The sequence below is a fragment of the Corvus moneduloides genome, chromosome 12 (assembly GCF_009650955.1).
Source record: "Corvus moneduloides isolate bCorMon1 chromosome 12, bCorMon1.pri, whole genome shotgun sequence".
Taxonomy (NCBI): Eukaryota; Metazoa; Chordata; class Aves; order Passeriformes; family Corvidae; genus Corvus; species Corvus moneduloides.
Genome location: NC_045487.1, coordinates 7,615,908 through 7,633,987, shown reverse-complemented (window position 1 = coordinate 7,633,987; position 18,080 = coordinate 7,615,908). Strand labels below are relative to the sequence as shown.

Below are 18,080 nucleotides of genomic sequence, written 5' to 3'. Positions count from 1 at the left end.
CGAGCGGCAGGGTGCCCTCCCCCGAGGTCGCACGGCGCTGATTGGCCAGCTCTCACGCGGCCCCGCGCTCTGATTGGACGAAGGCCCCTCCGCGGGGGCGCGGCAGCTCCGCGCGCGTCCCGCCCCTCCGCTCCCCCCGCGTCCCCCCCCCCGCGAGAGGACGGGGGAGGGGAAAGGCCGCGGCGCGAGCGCGCGACCCCATCCGCCATTTTGTATCGGAACGGCGGCGGCGCGACAGAAGCGCGCGAGCGGCCCCGGCCCGGCCCTCACGACACCGCCGAGGTGGGAGCAGCAACCGCCCGCCCCCGAGGGGGGCTCTGGGCGGCTGTGGGGACACTGCGGGCTCCGGGGCGGAGGGAGTCGCGGTCGGGACGGGGTCGGAGGCAGCGGGGCCGGGCCGGCTTGCTCTGGGGACAGGGGGGGCCGGCTGAGGCACCCGCCCGGCCGGGCCGTCCTCCGGGGTGTGCGAAAGGCAGCGGCGGGACCCGCGGCCCTCTCCCCCCGCGCTCCTCGGTCCTGCGGCCGTCGCTGAGCGACAGAGGGAACTCCGCAGGGTCCGGGGTGGGAGCCGCGGGTGCTCACGGTTCGGTGGCGGGGGCAGGTGGCGGCGGCAGCGTCGCGAGGCGGCGGGGAAACCGCCAGCTCTCGAACTGTGCTCATTTCTGCCCCTTCGCTTGTGTAACGCCGGTAGTGACAGGTGGAGCTTTGAGGACTCCGGGCCGGGCCTGCCCCGGCCGGGCTCGACGGCCTCCGTAGGAGATCGCTGTTGTTGCGACTTGCCCACAGAAAGTACGGAAAAAGTGAGCTGTAGTAAATCACCCGGTGACATAACCTTCTTGCAGACCACATGGGAGAAATCCTTCTCAGTGCTGTCCTTCTGTTACAAACATGCTGCCCAGTAAAATGGATAATTCTAAACTAGAAGTAGCAACAGTTGGTCGTTTCGACAGATGCTGTGTCGGTACAACAGCTCCTTTACAATAGTTTTCTAACTTGGATTAGTACCATTTATTCCTTATACAAGAAGGCCCGTGAATACTCACAGTTTAATTTCAACAAACCACAATCAGTTTAGACTGTATTTACAACAGAAGCGAGATAATACTGAAAATACAACATTAGTCTGTTGGTACATCATGTACTCAGATTGTTTCTGAGTCCCACTCGTTGCAAGGAAGCATGGCAGCTGCTCTCAGGAACTTTTCTTAAAGTAGGTAACAAAACAGTCATTCTTAGTGTACCCAACTGAAGTGTTTCCTGTTTCTAAGGTAACTACTTTGGCAGTGGCTAAACTTACAGGCAGGGTGAATCTAGGTAGGGTGACTGTCTTATAAACAGGAAGCAAACTTAGTTGGTAATATACTGGTTTGTCCTTTCCATGTTTGTTACTTTGATTCTTTCAGCCCTTTTGCTTTTAAATTCACTCTTAACTGTTACTGCTGTTGGCCTGGTGTCTCCAAATCAAACTCACAGCCAGTTTGCTGTCTACGTGTGTCTCTTTGGAGAAATAGCTTATCCTATTTATCCTATATAGTGTTCCTAGGTTTTTAATTTATGCTGAAATGGCCACTCTTGGTGTTCAGCTGAGTAAGTGGAAGAGAAACTGTGTAAACCTAACTTAGGAATAGAGGACAGTAATGTTTTGTGTCCCCATGATGGGACATAACTAAATCATGTTGGGAATTGTTATCACTGGGAATCATGGTTGAAGCCATCACGTTTTTAGCCACATTTCTCTTTTGTTCCATAAACATCCCTGATGTATGAATACTGCAGTTTTCCTTGACTTTTGAAATAGCATTTAGCTGTTTAAAAACACTTTCTGGAAGGTAAAAAAAGCGTGAAGGCTTTAAGAACAGGTCCCTCCTTTTCTTCCCTCCAGCAGAAACTTTATTCTGCAGTGCTTGTCTGAAGGAAAATTGGGAAGTGATAGTTTCTTGGGGTTTGTTGTTTTTAAACAGTCCAGGTTGAGATGTGGAAATGCCTGAAGCAGCCATGTCATGTTTGATGCATGTCTCATGTGTTTGAGGTAGGTTCCAAACTGAAACTTCACTGGCCTGAGTGCATAGGAACAACATAGGTGCTTAGTCCAGCCACACTCTAAAGTTACTGTGTCTAATCTTCGTGACTTCCAGTTTACTAGAATTGGGTGCAGCTTTCCAGTATATGGAATGTTCAGGTGGCTTTTCTGTTTGTAAACACCTGAATTTGAACTGGTGTAATGAATTGGGAGATTATTTTACTGTTAATGTGACTTCCACTCTAGGGATTTTTTTCTCAGTAGATTTCAAAGTGGTAGACATCCTGAAATACAAAGTATAGTGTGACTCAAAACCACCTTTCTCCCTTGGATTGCTCTCAGTGTGGGCCTTCAGAGAGGTGTGCTGCTCTTCCAAGTGTTCTGTTTGTTCATGGGTTTGAAAAGAGGGTAAAGGACTGTTCTGAAGAGCAGGTTTAGTACTGGTCCCTTCAGCATGTTTTATGTGATGTTTTTTGACAGGAGTTTAGAACCTAATCAGCAAACACATTGCTGTTTGTGTCACTTGAGCTGTTTTATTCCACATGCAGCACAAGTGCCCTAAAATCATACAGCTCTTGAAATCCAGTGGAAATAGTTAGTTACTTCTGCAAAATTCTGAAAAAAAATCCAAAGGTAGGTTAAAGTAATTTTGAAATTACTTTCTTTGTGAGGCTGTTTCTGAATTTGTGGAAGATTTCAGGTTTGTCAACCTCAGCATCAAGGCTTACTTACTGCTAGTCATTTCTGGTTAGTAGGGAGTGTCTTTGTCACACCTGATGGGTGGTTTCATATTGGCCCTCTCTATTTTGTGATTTTTGGATTCTTGCCTAAAATTTTATTGCATTTATGTTTTAATCCAACAGAACGCTGCTCTTGAAAAAAAATCTCCTGAAATAGATGCCAAATGTTTTTTGCTGATGGGCTTTTATTTTCCTTAGGAAGTATTTAGGGTGTGTAATGCTGTAGAATTTGGTAAATATTTTTTATGTCTTTAAAATGGGTTGTATTGCACAATATAAAACAGCAATATTGTAAGAGCTCCTGAATCCCGTGCCGGGCATCTTAATCCATTACTGTATCATAGGATCTGTGACTGAAAGTAGCTAATTTTGACAGTTAATCTAAATTTTTTTTATAAACTCCCTGTAGCTGAGGCCTGACTTGTCTGAACCTGGCAGATTTGTCCCATGGACTGAAAGCTTCTTGAATTGTTGAGGCCAGTGTAGAGAGATTCATTCCCACTAACGAGATATGGATTTAAAAATAAAGTCTGCTTCACATAGCATTCGTAGCTTCCTTAATCAGTGCTGTAGTAATTGAATTTTAGCCTTGCACTGAATGACCAGAGAGGTATCTGTGCAGTTCTGCTTTGCAGGCAATTCTCCCTTGGTTACTCTGTATTCTCCTAAGTTAGGTTGCACGGTTTGAACCTCTGAAGTGCTGTTAATGTTGTGTGTGTGGGAGCTGTCAGGGTTTGCTGTGTGTCGGGATACACACGGTGCAAACCATATGTTTAGAACATAAGTAGGAAGCTGTTTCCTCAGCTATTGTGTTCTGTCCTTGAGTCTGCATGTTTGCTCAGGCTCTTCCTTAAGAGGCGTCCCTGAAAGGGAAGATCCCATTTTGCCTCCAGCTTGGATTTTCCAGTGGCACTGCCAGATTTTGCAGTTGGAAGGTGGCAAAGCTTGTTTTGCTTCCCTGCAATCAGAGCATTCCCTGCTTTTTTGGGAGACAACAGAGATGCTAATAGGGTGGGAGGGTCAGTGTTTGTGCTCTGCAGGGTGCTTGTTGTATGGCAGCGGGGAGGCTTGAGCCCAGCTTGAGAATTTCAGTGCTAAAAGCCCTGGTTTTTAGGTGGATGGAGTAGGTGTGATTGCTGTGCTCTTTGTATTGGTATGAGGAAAAAAGCCGAGACAAGTGTGGTTTTTCTTCCTAGGGGCCTGAAAGGCAAACTCCGAAATTCTGTTATTGCCTTAAAAAATGGTAACGTTGAAGTTTTGGGTTATGTCCTGTAGGCAGCTCAAACAGCCTGTGAGTTCTCCAGTCTGCTTGCTGTAATCTGGTGCTCTGATGGGGCTGAATTCCCCTTGCTGACTGCTGGTTTTAGTAAGTGCAAGTACTGTGCCAAGGTCTGTGTGCTTGATTTTTAACAAATGCTTTTCAGAAGCTTTATATTGGTCATATATGTTAAACTTTGCCAGTAAGATTGTCTTGGAATGCATGTACTTGCCAAACCCAGTGACATTTTCTAGGTTATTCCAAAAGAGGAATTTAAAGGTTATTAAAAAAAAAAAAGTCAGGTACTGTACTACTGAGAAATCTTTTTAAACTTTTGTGCCAGTCCTCCCTTCTACAAAGATGTTCCACAGTCAGTGGCCTTTTAAACCTTTATACATTAAGGTAATGAATTCTAGCTTGTCAGATGTACTAAAAAGAAATGGAAGTTTTGTGTAATTCTTCTCACTGCAGTTTTAGACACGCTCTGAAATTCTTTCAGAGACCAACTGCCTTGTCACTGAAGAATGCTTTCAGGATTACTGCTTGAAAATTCGTTCTTTGTGAGATGTAAGTTTTGTTGCATAAGAAGGATCTTGCATACCTTCATTGAGTAGTCGGGGTTTTCTATGGCATAAGGAAAGTCTGGAAGTCAGTTGATTTGACTTTTCTTACAAATAATTTACCCTTATATTTATGTAATATAATAAACTTTTTCAAAGAGCACAGTGGTCTTCCTTGCCTCTGATAGGATTTGTTGCTCCCGGTGTTTTGAAGTGTAGGCAAATGTTAAATAAGGTATAGTTTCAAGTGTAAGCAAGTGAAAACCTTTGTATAAAGGGAGATGGGAAGAAGAGTTCTAATGGTACCCAGCACAGCCTGTTCAGCTTCCTGTGTGCTGCTGCTGTTGGATCCTGGCAGAAGGAGGCCCAACATGCCGAGCTGTGCTGCTGCAGGAACGCTCCCTGGACTGGTTTGCCCTCAGTTCCGCGTGCCAGGCGAACACATCACCCGAGCCATCCATCTCCATGATGAGGCAGAAATCGTGTACTGGTGGTTTTCACCATGGAGCCAAGACAGCAGAACAACAGTTTTTATTCTGAAAAAGGGATTTTCAGACTCTTGGCGTAAAGCCCAGTGACCTTTGGGTTTTGTGAGCTTCCAAGCAGTGACTCCAGCTTGATTCTGCCTCTAATAATGCACAGTGCTGCTTCTGAGAGTAGCTTAGGGCTTCCTTCGAGACTCCTCACACTGTTGGGTATGCAGGACATGCTTTGGGATGCAATTTTGTCACACTGGCAATCTGTAATTTAACAGATGAGATGTCAAGTGCCAAGTTTTGTGTTGTCATAGAAATTTATTAAGCTGGCAAGCTCTGCTGTTGTAGCTTACTGGAAAGCTGTTTCAGTATAAGCCAAATGTTAGGGTTAGTTTATTGCAGTTCTTTGTGTGTTGCTCATTCACAATTGCTTGTTTTGGTGTGCAGGGTTGAGGCTTGGATGTACTGAGGCAAAATATAGCAGAGATGGTAAAAGCGCGTTTTTAAAATTAATTTGTGATCAATGCTTTGAATGATTCTGACCTCTGATTGTTGCTGTGTGGTGTCTAATTCATTATTCATCTCATTTTCTTCTTTCTTATGGTGCTGAAAGTCATTCTTCTGACTGAGCTGTTTGCTGGCTCTTTCAGACTGCAGAATGCAGAAACAAATAAAAGTGGTCAGGTAGTGTAAAAACAACTGAGCTTGTGTTATGAAAACTTAACAGTACTTCATTTTCCTTGTGAACATAGTTACGTGACATTGCTACAGAACTTAGATCTAATTTAATACTGTTTTCCAGGTGCCATGTTTCAGAACAGACTACAACAACTGAGAAAGAAGAGCTGAAGCAAGTAACACAGAAACAGATACAGGCTCATTGGGGGAAAAAAATTGACCTGTCTCTGAGGTGACTAAAGGGGAATAATGGTGATTTTGCGCCGGGCTCGGCCGCCTGCTTCCGCCCCAACCAGCAATGAATCTTGACTCGCTCTCGCTGGCCTTGTCTCAAATCAGCTACCTGGTGGACAATTTAACCAAGAAAAACTACCGAGCCAGCCAGCAGGAAATACAGCATGTAAGTAAAGTGATATGGTGCTACACAATAAATTTTGGAAAGAGAACTGGAGTTTCTCTTCTCGTTTGAGTTTGTACTCTGCGGTGCTCTTGTGTATGTTACTGTTTGCTGTTTTCCATGGTGTTGGGAATTGCAGGGTGTGTCTCATAGTCCTGCTGGTTCATCTGCCAAGTCATGGAATGCAGCTCAGAGCTGAGACCAGTATTAACTTTGTAGTTGAATATCAGAATTAACTGCCGCTCCTGAAAAGCGGTATGAAAAGCTTTCCTAACTCCTTCTCCAGGTTAAATCTTTCCACTTTTGGACATTCAATGGAGCACTGATTGGGAAGGGAAGGAAAACATATATATTCAGTATTCAGAGCTGTTGCACTGAAAGCATGAGTATGTTGTAGTTTACCTCTGAATGCTCTTTCCTCCCTTGATGGAAGTTTTTTTCTTGTTTTCGTTCAGTGACTCATGGCTTGATGGTGAAGCCAAGCTGACTGTCTTGGCCCGGAGTTTTCAGAAGGCAGGCAGAGTAACTGCATGTTGAGACCCAAATATCTGTGATCTGGGCAAGAATTCTGGCTTAACTGACCTTTTTAAAAATAGCTCTGACTTGCAGGGTGGACTGAAAAGCATTATCTGCAGAGGAGTGCTTGGGAGGAAGTGAATGCTACTGAGCTAGTTTTAGAAACTGGTTTAGTTCAGTTCCCAGCAGACAGCTGGGACACTTAACATTGGGTTTTTTCCTGCAGCAGTGCAATCCTGCAGCGATTTGAATCAGATTAGAAGGCCAGAGGGCTTAAGCAGTGAGTTCTGTAACATTTGATGTCATTAAAAGTGCATTCATTTCTTATCTTGAGGTGAGAGTGATTTCAGCATTATTGGCTGCTTTAAATGTAAGATGGAATAGGTCTCTTGTAACTTTTCTAACTTTTCCGTGTTTTTGCAAGTTCAGTACTCCAGGGACTCATTTGGGATCATGCTGTCCTTTTGATCACTGTTAGTTTCAACAGATGGTTTTTGCAGCAAGGTGTGACTGAAGCATGACTTGATTTGGGAGGAGATATGGTTGATCTGCCATTCAGTTGGAGCATAGCTCTCTAAAACAGGGACAGATTGTTCCTTACCCATCAGCAGGCCTCAGCCTCACTGTGATGAGAGACTGGAACCTCGTCTGTGGAAATGGCTGGTTTGTGTGTGGTTATAAAACAGATCTAGAATTTCAAGACTAAATTCCTAAAATCTTAATCCATTGTTGTCTTTTTTTTTTTTTAATTTTATTTTCCTGGTATTGCTTTACTTTTATGGTTGCTAGTACAATGTTTCCTTAGTTGAAGAGACATATGTGCATGGCGTAGCTCTGCCTCATGGTATACTGCTTGGGGTAAATGTTTGGCACGATTCACTCAGTTTTACAAAGTTTCCATCTAAGCATGTAGAGTTGTGGGAATTCATATTTGGAGTTGTTCTTGTCACAGCTGACCAAAATGACACTTATATTTAGATACATCACTTGAATGTAACAGTGGCAAAGCTTGAGGAATTAATTTCTTTTTAAGTGTGCTATCAGTAGTCATTTAACGTAGCTAATGCTTAAAAAAATAGAATACATGTTTTAAAAACTCCAAAATATTTTATGCATTTGTCAGACACAAATTCTAAACCATGGCTTCCTCTGAAGTGAGTTTTCGTGGTCTTGTTTTCCTGAAGTGGTAAGGAGAGCCTGGTTGGAGAGGGGGAACGGGCTTTGTAGACAAGTTTAACTAGGAAAGCAAAACTTTTTGAATCTAGAAGAACAGAGTTATTTTTTGTCTAATCCTGTATTTGCCCAAACATGTTGGCTGATAAATCCAAATACATGTGGCTCAAGCTTTATCCTAAATCACAGACTGGTTGACGTTGGAAGGGAGCTGTGGAGGTCATCTGGTCCAACCTGCTGCTCAAGCAGTCACTTAGAGTGGGTTACCCAGGAATATGTCTGGGCAGCTTTTGAGTACCAGCATGGATGAAGACTCCACAACCTTTCTGGGCAGCCTCTGTCAGTGCTTTGTCACCCTTGCAGTAAAAAAATAGTCTTTCGATCTTATTTTATGGCTGGATACACTGTCACATAAATGTATATATCAAGGCTGCCAATACAAAGGTTTTTTTCAGCTCTTTCTTCAGAAAACTAGTAATTCTCATTCCTTGTTTCCTGGAAGAGCTTTTTTTGTGAATGTAGTTAGATTTGAAAGATGATATGCTGCACTTCTAGCCTTCTCTTCCCTTCTTTCCCATATGTTAAGTTTTCAAGTCATTGTCCTTTGGAAGATACCTCAGTGCAAGGAAGCAATCTACTACTGATGCAGAAAAGTTGTGTGGAGAGCTTTAGTATGTATGGTTTTCTTTGGCATCTGTTTACTTTGATGAATTCATCTTGGTCACAGCACCAAGCAGTTCCTTAGGAAATTGATCGAGCTTTATGTCAGTCTTGTTACCACATCCAGATCTTTGTATTTGATTTGGATTGCCTAAACAAACTGCCTGTTTTCTGAAGCTTGAGCTAGGTAGTAGAATTTGCTGTCAATTCAGGTTTGCTGCCTTTTGCACCAATCTGAGCATGTTCCTGGTCCTGGGGTATGGCTGCCTTCAAAGGCAGAGCTGTCACCACAGCTGGGCTGTTTACTCTGGATTGACATACCACAGGCATGTATATTATAGCCTCTGGTCAAGAAGCAGAGCTAGGTCTGACTTGGAAGTTTCTTTCCAGTAGAACAAAACTTGGCAGCCACTGGAATAAGCAGGTTCTGTGGGAAAGGGAGGCATAGCGTCAGATAACAGTAGAAAAATTGAGATGAAAACAGTCAAACATCAGAGCTCGAGCAGACAGAGCCTGAAGCAGCCCTGTTTGTCTCTTTGCACAAAGAATCTACTGGCAAACAAGAACATTCATGACGGGTGAAGCAGTGGACTGGGTGGAAGCAGTCAGACCAGAGCCAGAGCTGCAGGTTTTTGCTAGCACATTTGTGTCTCTCCTGGAGCTAGAAAAGGGGAGACAGTGGGAAAAGTGTTGCCAGATGTCAGAAAAAACTTTCTATGTAATATTCCCTTAAGTCTTAAAAGACTCTGGAGCAGAAGCAGTCAGGTCAGTCATGGCCAGGAGACAGGGCAAAAGCTGCTTGCAAGATCAGTGAAGGTGTCTTAGGATGGCTTGTCTTTTAGAGAAATTGGTGCTATACAGGCATTGCACAGGTGCTGTCCCATGGTCGTGTTTTTGCAGAGTTAGGCACTGCAGCTATGGGAAAAACTGGGGAAAAATGAGGCCATGGTACTGTGTGGAGTTTGAGCTGCTTTGGTGGCAGAATCCTTGGGGTGGCTTGAAAACCCCTTTTTACTTTTTAAGAATACCACCCCTGACATGCATGGCTTCTGTGTCAGTGACTTGTGTCTGGCTAGATTCTCTTTGTTTATACATTTGTTTGCAGATGGGATCAATGGCGTGGTTTCTAGGATACTGATTAAAAGGAACACTTACAGCAGTTTTGTTGAAACTGTAGATGATTTAACTACTAGAAGTACTGCTGTATCCATGGTACTAGACCCAGATCTTGCTCTGTTATGACTGCTACTAAGCTGGTTGTTTGGTACTTTTTTCCAGATTGTGAATAGGCACGGTCCCGAGGCAGACAGGCATTTACTACGCTGTCTATTCTCGCACGTGGATTTCAGTGGCGATGGTAAAAGCAGTGGCAAAGATTTTCATCAGGTACAGTTTACACCAACACTTCTGTTTATTAGTTTTGGTTGTTAAAAATCTGCGGTGGGATTTGATCCAGGTCAAGCACAAAGGCAGGTTAGAAGCAGTAGCTTCAAACACACTTCTTTTCTGGTTATATGGCCTTTCAACTGCAAGAACTTTTTACCAATCCTCAGGTGAGAAGATATATTGCTGATTCCTGGCTTATAATCTCTTGATGTGGAAAAAACCAAGTTGCATCAGTACAAATGCTCTTTTTACCACATGCAGTGCTGTAGTTTGAAAGCCTTTCTGTGTATTTTAAGAGTTTGTCCCGATCCACTAGCTGACACTTGTGGTGCTATGTGTATTGGTGGGAGTGTTTTCATCCTTAAGCAATTTTGCCGCAGACTTTTTAGCTCATAACCATGAATCAAATACTCTTGGATTGTCTGTTGCAATCTGTGAGGATGTTTACAGAAAGCAAAACATTGCAAGTATGATGGGGAATGTTTCATCACTTTGTCAGTCTTAAAAGCAAAGCAAACCTGAAGAAAGCTTAAATGAAAAGAAGCTAGTTGATGTTAGTGGGAATTTGGGCACTTACATAAGTACTTTATCTTTTAGTTTTTCTGTACACAGTGGATAGTAGTTTATTTTTATTGTGCTGTTACGAAACTGTGAGTCTTCAAGTTACCTTGTTCTTTTCAGACTCAGTTTCTGATCCAGGAGTGTGCGTCGCTGATTACAAAACCAAACTTTATCTCGACGCTGTCATACGCCATTGACAATCCCTTGCACTATCAGAAGGTTTGTATACTTCTTGAAGGGGATCCCAGTGTCAGAAACTGCACTGAATTGGTCTCTAGGAAACTAGCTGGTTTTCTCTTGTGTTCCCTTGTAGTAAAATCTTCAAAAACTGAGCTTGCCTGGTTGGTGTGGGTTTTTTTTTTTTTTTTGTTAAACTAAGCAAGTCAGTCAATCACTCAGAATGACTGCAGACTTAATTTTAGTACTTTATCTAATGTTTGTACCTTATCACTTGTTTGCTGCAAGAGAAGCAAAGTAAATCATCAGTACTCCTGTTTCTTTCAATATAAAAGCCGTGATCGTGGTTTAATAGTGGCATATATGTAAGAAGCTTTTAGATTAGATGTATTCAAAAGTAGTTGGAAAGCTGTTTAGCCATAGAAGCTTTGTGTTAACCTGCAGCAGAGTAGTTGCTAATATTCCAAGCTTGCAAATAGACTTTAGATAGTCTGACACATTGCAAATTAGACTAATCCCACAACAGCTTTCATGTTACTCTTCTTACCTGTTTCAGAGTCTAAAGCCTTCACCTCATTTATTTGCCCAATTGAGTAAAGTCATCAAATTAAGTAAAGTTCAAGAGGTAGGTAACACTTATTTCAAAAATACTTTAATTTTTTTTTTTTTTTTTTTTTACTTAGCTAGTTAAAAAGGATGAGGTCTCCTTACTATGATGTTTGTTTTTGTTTGTAGGTAATTTTTGGTCTGGCTTTACTGAACTCTTTCAGCTCAGATCTGCGAGGTTTTGGTAAGTTTTCTGAAGTACTGCAGCAGAGACAGCCTTTTTCAGCAATGGGCTTTCTAGACAGGTAGATGGGGCCTGACCTGACTTTGCAATCAGTGGTGCCATTAGGAGGGGCAATAGGTAACACAGTCATCTTACATGAAGTTGGAGGACTGTTTCATGAATTACTTGCTTGATAGTGAATCAAGTTGGGATGTTGTGATATCTTTACTTGTAGTTGTCCATTAATATTTGAGTTCTCAGGTATGAGATTTCTGTTTAAATCTGAACTGTTGTGGCTTGTGGTAGACAAACTCAAATTAAGAGAATGGTACCTAGCTAAATGAATCTCATATTAAAACAGAATCCCAGGTTTTGACTCTAACCTCTTCTGTTTCCAAAAGCTGCCCAGTTTATCAAACAGAAACTCCCGGATCTTTTGCGCTCTTACATTGACGCGGACGTCAGTGGAAATCAAGAAGGTGGCTTCCAAGATATTGCAATAGAGGTCCTGCACCTTCTCCTCTCCCATCTCCTCTTTGGGCAGAAGGGAGCCTTTGGGGTAGGACAGGAGCAGATTGACGCTTTCCTCAAAACATTACGTAGAGGTAAGTTAGTTCAAGAAGCCTGACCAGATGCAGATTTTGAGATTGATTTTCATTACTTGCTGTCAGTGCAGAGTGCTGAAGTGGTTGGGAGCTTGCTGAATTAGTACATTTTCATAGTTCTAAACTGACGGTAAAGTACCACTGTTCTGGTATTGGGTCCTAATGTACTGTTTTGCTTTCAAAGAGCAGTAATGTGGTCTCATGTTTTTGAAAAGTTGTGATAAATAAACATTGAGTAAGGGATATTCAAATCTGTATGGGATGGTATTTGTGGATTTAACTAAAGCAGCTCAGTGCACTGTAGTTGAAAACCCCCTTACAGAGTAAGGAACATACATTGCCATTTCAAACAGGTGCATTTTAAGCACTGTTTTATTATATTAGATGCAGATCCATGACAAAACACGAGCACAGTGAGTGAGGTGCTTCTGAGTTAAACTCTGGTTCATTTCTCAGACTTAGAGGAAGCTACCCTTCATACAAAAGCAAAATATTTGTTCTAATTGTTTAAATGTAACTTCTTAGTTCATACTTATTTTAATAAAGATTAGTGTATTAGCTTGTGTAATTCCTGATACTTTGCTTTGGGAAATTGGGAACTCTTCTCTGAGTGGCCCTGGAGGGTATGGAGATGTTATGTGTCATCTTAAAGATGGTGCTGTCTCAGAAAGGCCCACCCACAAGTTGTCTTTGCGGCTCTCCACTGTGAGCAGAACTCTCACCCACAGATCTGATCCGCCATTACTCGTCTCTGTTAAACTTTGCCTCCCAGGAAGGAAAAAAGGAGTATTTACTCTTTCCATGCCCAAGTGCCTGCATTACATTTGCTATATTTCTTAGCCTCAGTAGCAGATCCTTTGTTTCCTAATATTTCCTGAGTTGGAGGAGCAGCTTTTGCTGGACTGCTCTATTATTTCCTGCTCTGTGCTTTTTTTGGATGACCACTGTTAGTAACAGTCTAGTTGTAAACTTACACCAGCACAGCTGCTGGCCTTTTGGGCAGCTGCAGAACTGCAGTGAACCTGCATGAACCTAGTCTAGCCTACATTCTTTTTCTCTCGGAATATCCCAGTGCGAGTAGAGAACTGAGAATGGGATGGAGGGATGCTGCATCAGTGCCCTCTTGATTTCTGCAGCAGCAGGCCGGCTCTAGCACAGCAGAGGAATAATTTTGAATAGTCCTTCAACATGCAACTAGGGTTCTGGGTATTTTGACACTTTGTTACTCTTGCCTTTAGATTTTCCCCAGGAGCGTTGCCCTGTGGTGCTTGCACCACTTCTATACCCTGAAAAACGGGACATTCTAATGGACAGGATCCTGCCTGATTCTGGAGGGATAGCCAAAACCATGATGGAGAGTTCTCTGGCAGATTTCATGCAAGAAGTTGGCTATGGCTTTTGTGCAAGGTTTGTAGGAAATGTAATTTTCAAGCATGTAATTTTGGGTGGTGGTGGTTTTCTTTCTTGTTTCTTGAGACAAAGGGTAAGGAGCACTTTAATTACTAAAATAACTAGAATCTTATCAAGTATTAGGAGGTAGTTTATTTGGATTTCTGTTATATTTTGCTTTCTTCTAATGTGTATTACATGTCTATGGACGCTGTATAGGATTTTGTTATGGGAAGAAGTGCTACATAAAAGGATTCACATTTGTGAAGGTTTCATAAGAATTTGACTATCACCCTTTTTTAAGTGAAAATGAAAGTGGGTAGACATAAATTCCAGCTAAATCCTACTAGAGTTTTGGAAGAACTCCTGTGCCAGGCTCCTCTTAGCTCACTGTCCACATGACATAGGTTATAGAAGAACTGAAGATGGTCTCACTTCAAGAGAGTAGACCAGCAGCAACTTTCTGTTTGTACTGGATTTTCATCAGTGTGGCACTGATCAAATGACTGCTAATGGCTGAGATTTTGTAGCTGTAGACTCAAATTATTGTAGTGAATTGCTAGAGTATCTTGACAGTTGCACCAGTTTTTGCCTGGTTAGGCTCGTTTTGGTAAAAATACAACTGTATTAAACTCATCCTGGGTTTGCGTGTATTTTGGTAGGCATACATTGCCCACATCCTCGGCAGTGTTCCATATTCTTGCTCCCTACCCCAGTCTGAAACATTAGAGGGGCAGCTCTGGACTTGCTGGAGCCATGTGAAACATGTTGTTGTCCATACAGGTGTGTGTGTTTATGGGGAGTCATGTCAGCAGGACTAAAATTCTTCGCTTATAGCACCTAGCACAAGTACCTCATTACATGGGCTTCTTGTTTATAGACATGTGTGAATTGGAGTGGTTACTAGGAATGTGAAAGGAGAAACTAGTCAGAAGCTGTCTACTGAAGAGTTAATTTGAGTAAGTTAAAGGTTTATTTCAAGTGTGCAGCTGGTTTTGAAGGGGGCCTTAGCCCTCAGAGTGAAGCTAACATGCATTTTGTAAGAAGCATAAGGTAGAATTAAATGATTCTGTCTTTAAAGAGAAGGACTATTGATTACTTTGGGGAGGTGATGAAGTCTCAAAGGTATTAACATGAGTTTCTGTTTAAACCAAGAAATAAAAACACCATGTGTTGGAAGATACTGAACTATTTCCTTTGTTAAGACATGCCTGTTAATAAAACAGTTTATATACTCATGCTATATAAATCTTCCTGGCCTAGTTATGAAGTGTTCACAAAATGGAAAAAAAAAATGTAAAAAAAGCCTTCAGTTCTGCAGTTGAAACTCAGGCATCTGCTCATTGTTTTCTCTCTTGGCTCCTGGGAGGTTTTGGTGGTGCCCTCTGCTCAGGGATGCCATGACTTGTATGAGGCTGAAAGGCAAACATTCAGAGCTTACCTTTGAATAGTGCACATCAGCATTTTGAAACATGCATTCTCAAGGCCTTTGTTTCACTTTAAGGTAGCAAAAAACTGGAGTCTTTGAAGCTCTGTGTCACAGGTCAATAGTGAAAGAGTGCTACCAAGAAGAGTGCTAAACCTACCCTGTGCTTTTGCTTTGACAGAGCATAGCCTGTGAAACATCTCTGACATCCCTGTCACTTCAGTACGTGTGGCTTTGAAACATGGCACAGTGTATTTCGTGGAAATAATTGCTCAGATTGTCTACTGAATTTTTCTTCTTGATTGTCCTGGAATTTTGCTGTGTTGGATTATTTGACTAACTTGACTGGAGTCTTGCGTTGTGCTGCAGTGAAACCTGATTTTCTATAAGATCTCTCTGTTTTGTTGCATCTTAGCGTTGAAGAATGTCGCAACATAATCGTGCAGTTTGGTGTTCGGGAAGTCACGGCTGCCCAGGTTGCCAGGGTTTTGGGGATGATGGCTCGAACTCATTCAGGATTGACGGATGGTATTCCATTACAAGTGAGTGGCCTGTTGTGCTGCAGATTATATTTCAGCAGAAGAAGGCGTTGAAATGCTGGCCTCTAGGAACTTAACAATTGCTTACATTATTCAATACCTGTTCTACTGTAAATGTCTGTAATACTTCTGTAAATGAAAGAGTCTCAGAAATGTTCAGCTGATGTCATTACTAGTCTGAACTTCTGTTTATACCTTTCTAGTGCAGGGAGTTCTGTAGCCAGTGGGTGTTGAGACTGCTTTATTTTTTACTAGTGTTTGATTCAGTGTATTTGACTTGCAGTCTATTTCGGCTCCTGGCAGTGGGATTTGGAGTGATGGCAAAGATAAGAGTGACGGAAGCCAAGCCCATACCTGGAATGTGGAGGTCTTGATTGATGTTCTTAAAGAGCTGGTAAGTCTTGAGAGCATCTTGGTCTTTTATGTGGAGAAAGCAGGGCATATCTCAGTGTGATTATAAACCTTTTTAAGCTCCCAACAGCCTGAATAACTTTGAATCTCTGTAATGTAACTGTACTTAAATGCTTGGGGTTTTTTTCTTCATGAACAAGAAAATTTTGAGGAATTCTGAGAAATAGAAGCTACTTGAATTAGTAATGTGGGTGTAGTTTGAGGTTCATTCCACACTGCTCCTGTATACTCCAGCATATGTTCTCTGAGGGTTTTTGTGTTTCAGTGTATTTCTGACAGTGTAAAGTTTTGTGCATCAGCCTTGTTTTGGAAAATGTCTTACTGTAGGCATTAGTGATGAAAATGAAATGAAAGTATTTTTATAGCTGCTCATTCCAAAACTCTTGTTTATTGCTTTTTAGGTATGATGACACTATAGAAATAGGAAAGGTTTTCCTCCACTGTATAAGCAGTGATTTTTGTCATGTATTCAGTTAAACATGAATACCATTTCCTTTGCTTGCCTTACACTGGGTGGGATTTTTTCTGTATGTTCCCTCTAATGTATGGAGAAGTCACTGTTTTGTTTTTCTGAAACTTGGGCCATAAAATAGTTTTGTCTCTGGTGCTCACCTGTCTCTGAAAAGAGTGGTCTGTGTTACATAATGGCCACAGTTCCCTCCAAGCTCTCTCATCAGTATTGTTTCACACTGTTCCTGAAAATACAGTAGGTGCTTTATAAGGACTTGGCGTTTCTTTTGCAAAAGGAGGAGCAAGTTCTGCTTGCCAGCAGGTCAGACCCTTCTGCCTTTTTTAGAGGGTGTGGAAGCCTAGGAAAGGAATAAGTTAGTATGCTAAGAAAGGATAATATGTTTGGGGTTTTTAAAGACTTGTTAATGAAATGTTTGGAAGGATACACAGCTACTGTAGTGCTGGGGAGTGCAGTTTCTAGGGTAGTTTAAAACATTAACTTGCATCGAATTCTCACATTCACCATGTAAATACATCTCTTTTTAAAACAAAACCCTTGCTTTCAACTAAAACTTAGGTGCATGTTAAGCTGGATACAGTACTGCTGAAGAGGGGTTCTTTCATGACAGTACTGAAGATTGTAATGTGCAGGGCTGACAACCCTTGTTTGTCTGGTTGCAGAACCCTAGCCTGGACTTCAAAGTAGTAACGTACGAATTGGACCATCCAGGATTTCAGATTCGTGATAGCAAGGGCCTGCATATTGTAGTCTTTGGCATCCAGAGAGGGCTGGGAATGGAGGTTTTTCCAGTTAATGCCATATACAGACCTTGGAAGCATGCAGAGGGCCAGGTGAGTTTACCAACGTGTTTGCTCTATCTGTAGAATATTTGAGAAGTTCCTGAATTTCTTGAATGATAAATGGAGATCAGTACTGTGAGTGTTTAGATAATCCACATTTGAGACCTTGGCCTGTAAGGCACAAGCCTCAAGTGTATTACAGAAGTACAGTGTGTAATTGACTGCATTGTGTGGGACATGGTTACTTGCTGTGCACTGTGACCATACCTTTGACCTCAGCAGAGTTCTGGTGTGTAGTGCAGCTCAGCATATAACTGCTGCTGCATGGCAGTGCCCTGGGATGCTTACCTGGTTACACAGAATGGCCTCAGCTTTGTGCAAACAAGTACCCTCAGCACGTCTGTAATCAGTCATGCTCAAATTCTAGAAGTGTGAGATTCAGTCTTGCGTAAAACACACAGTGAAGCCTGGCTCATCCCTGCTGCTTAGTTGATTTGTATCATTATCAAAAATTTGGCACTTGATAAAGTGGGAGGACCCTGAAACTCTAGTATCTAAACTACTTTTGACATCTTTTTTTACTCCAGCTCTCCTTCATCCAACATTCCCTCATAAACCCTGACATCTTCTGTTTTGCTGACTACCCTTGCCATACTGTTGCCACAGACATCCTGAAAGCACCACCAGAGGATGACAATCGAGAAATTGCTACATGGTAATAAACCTGCTCTCAACTGCTTTTCATACATAGAGTTAGAGTAAGATTAGTTGTCTGGTCAAAGGTGGCTTTATTTTCATGCAGCCAGATTTATTGTAGCTGTGTACATACCAGTAGTAGATCAGCCATTAGTATTTGTGACGTGTTTGATTGGTGAAACTATTCACCATGTCAGAAGTTCCGGTGTACTTCCATAATACCTTGCTTTTGTTGTAGTCTTCAGCTTGTTTGGAGAGTTTCTGCTGATGTGTTTTGGCGTATCCTGCAAGCTGAAAGGAGGGGATAGAAGAGGTGGTTTGAAATTTAAATCTCTTTCCCAGGGTGATTAGAGAAACTTGCTCTACTTGTATGAAAGAAGTCCTAAAATTTA

General features: G+C 42.2%; 1 protein-coding gene across 10 annotated transcripts in view; it reads left to right on the top strand.

Moving 5' to 3' along the window:
* The first annotated feature begins 168 nt into the window (after positions 1 to 168).
* Positions 169 to 18,080, top strand: part of CNOT1 (CCR4-NOT transcription complex subunit 1) — a 55,998-nt gene continuing 38,086 nt past the window's right edge. For 6 of the 10 annotated variants that reach the window (XM_032122220.1, XM_032122218.1, XM_032122219.1 and 3 more), the window contains exons 1-12: positions 170 to 282; positions 5,857 to 6,132; positions 9,757 to 9,864; positions 10,546 to 10,644; positions 11,159 to 11,227; positions 11,338 to 11,392; positions 11,773 to 11,976; positions 13,215 to 13,383; positions 15,207 to 15,333; positions 15,614 to 15,724; positions 16,873 to 17,043; positions 17,580 to 17,707. In XM_032122220.1, coding sequence (XP_031978111.1) covers positions 6,031 to 6,132; positions 9,757 to 9,864; positions 10,546 to 10,644; positions 11,159 to 11,227; positions 11,338 to 11,392; positions 11,773 to 11,976; positions 13,215 to 13,383; positions 15,207 to 15,333; positions 15,614 to 15,724; positions 16,873 to 17,043; positions 17,580 to 17,707 — 1,343 coding nt within the window. In that variant the 5' untranslated portion in view covers positions 170 to 282; positions 5,857 to 6,030. Of the gene's footprint in view, positions 283 to 5,856; positions 6,133 to 9,756; positions 9,865 to 10,545; positions 10,645 to 11,158; positions 11,228 to 11,337; positions 11,393 to 11,772; positions 11,977 to 13,214; positions 13,384 to 15,206; positions 15,334 to 15,613; positions 15,725 to 16,872; positions 17,044 to 17,579; positions 17,708 to 18,080 lie in introns of all 10 variants that reach the window. The other 4 variants (XM_032122215.1, XM_032122213.1, XM_032122214.1 and 1 more) reach the window with 1 other exon arrangement.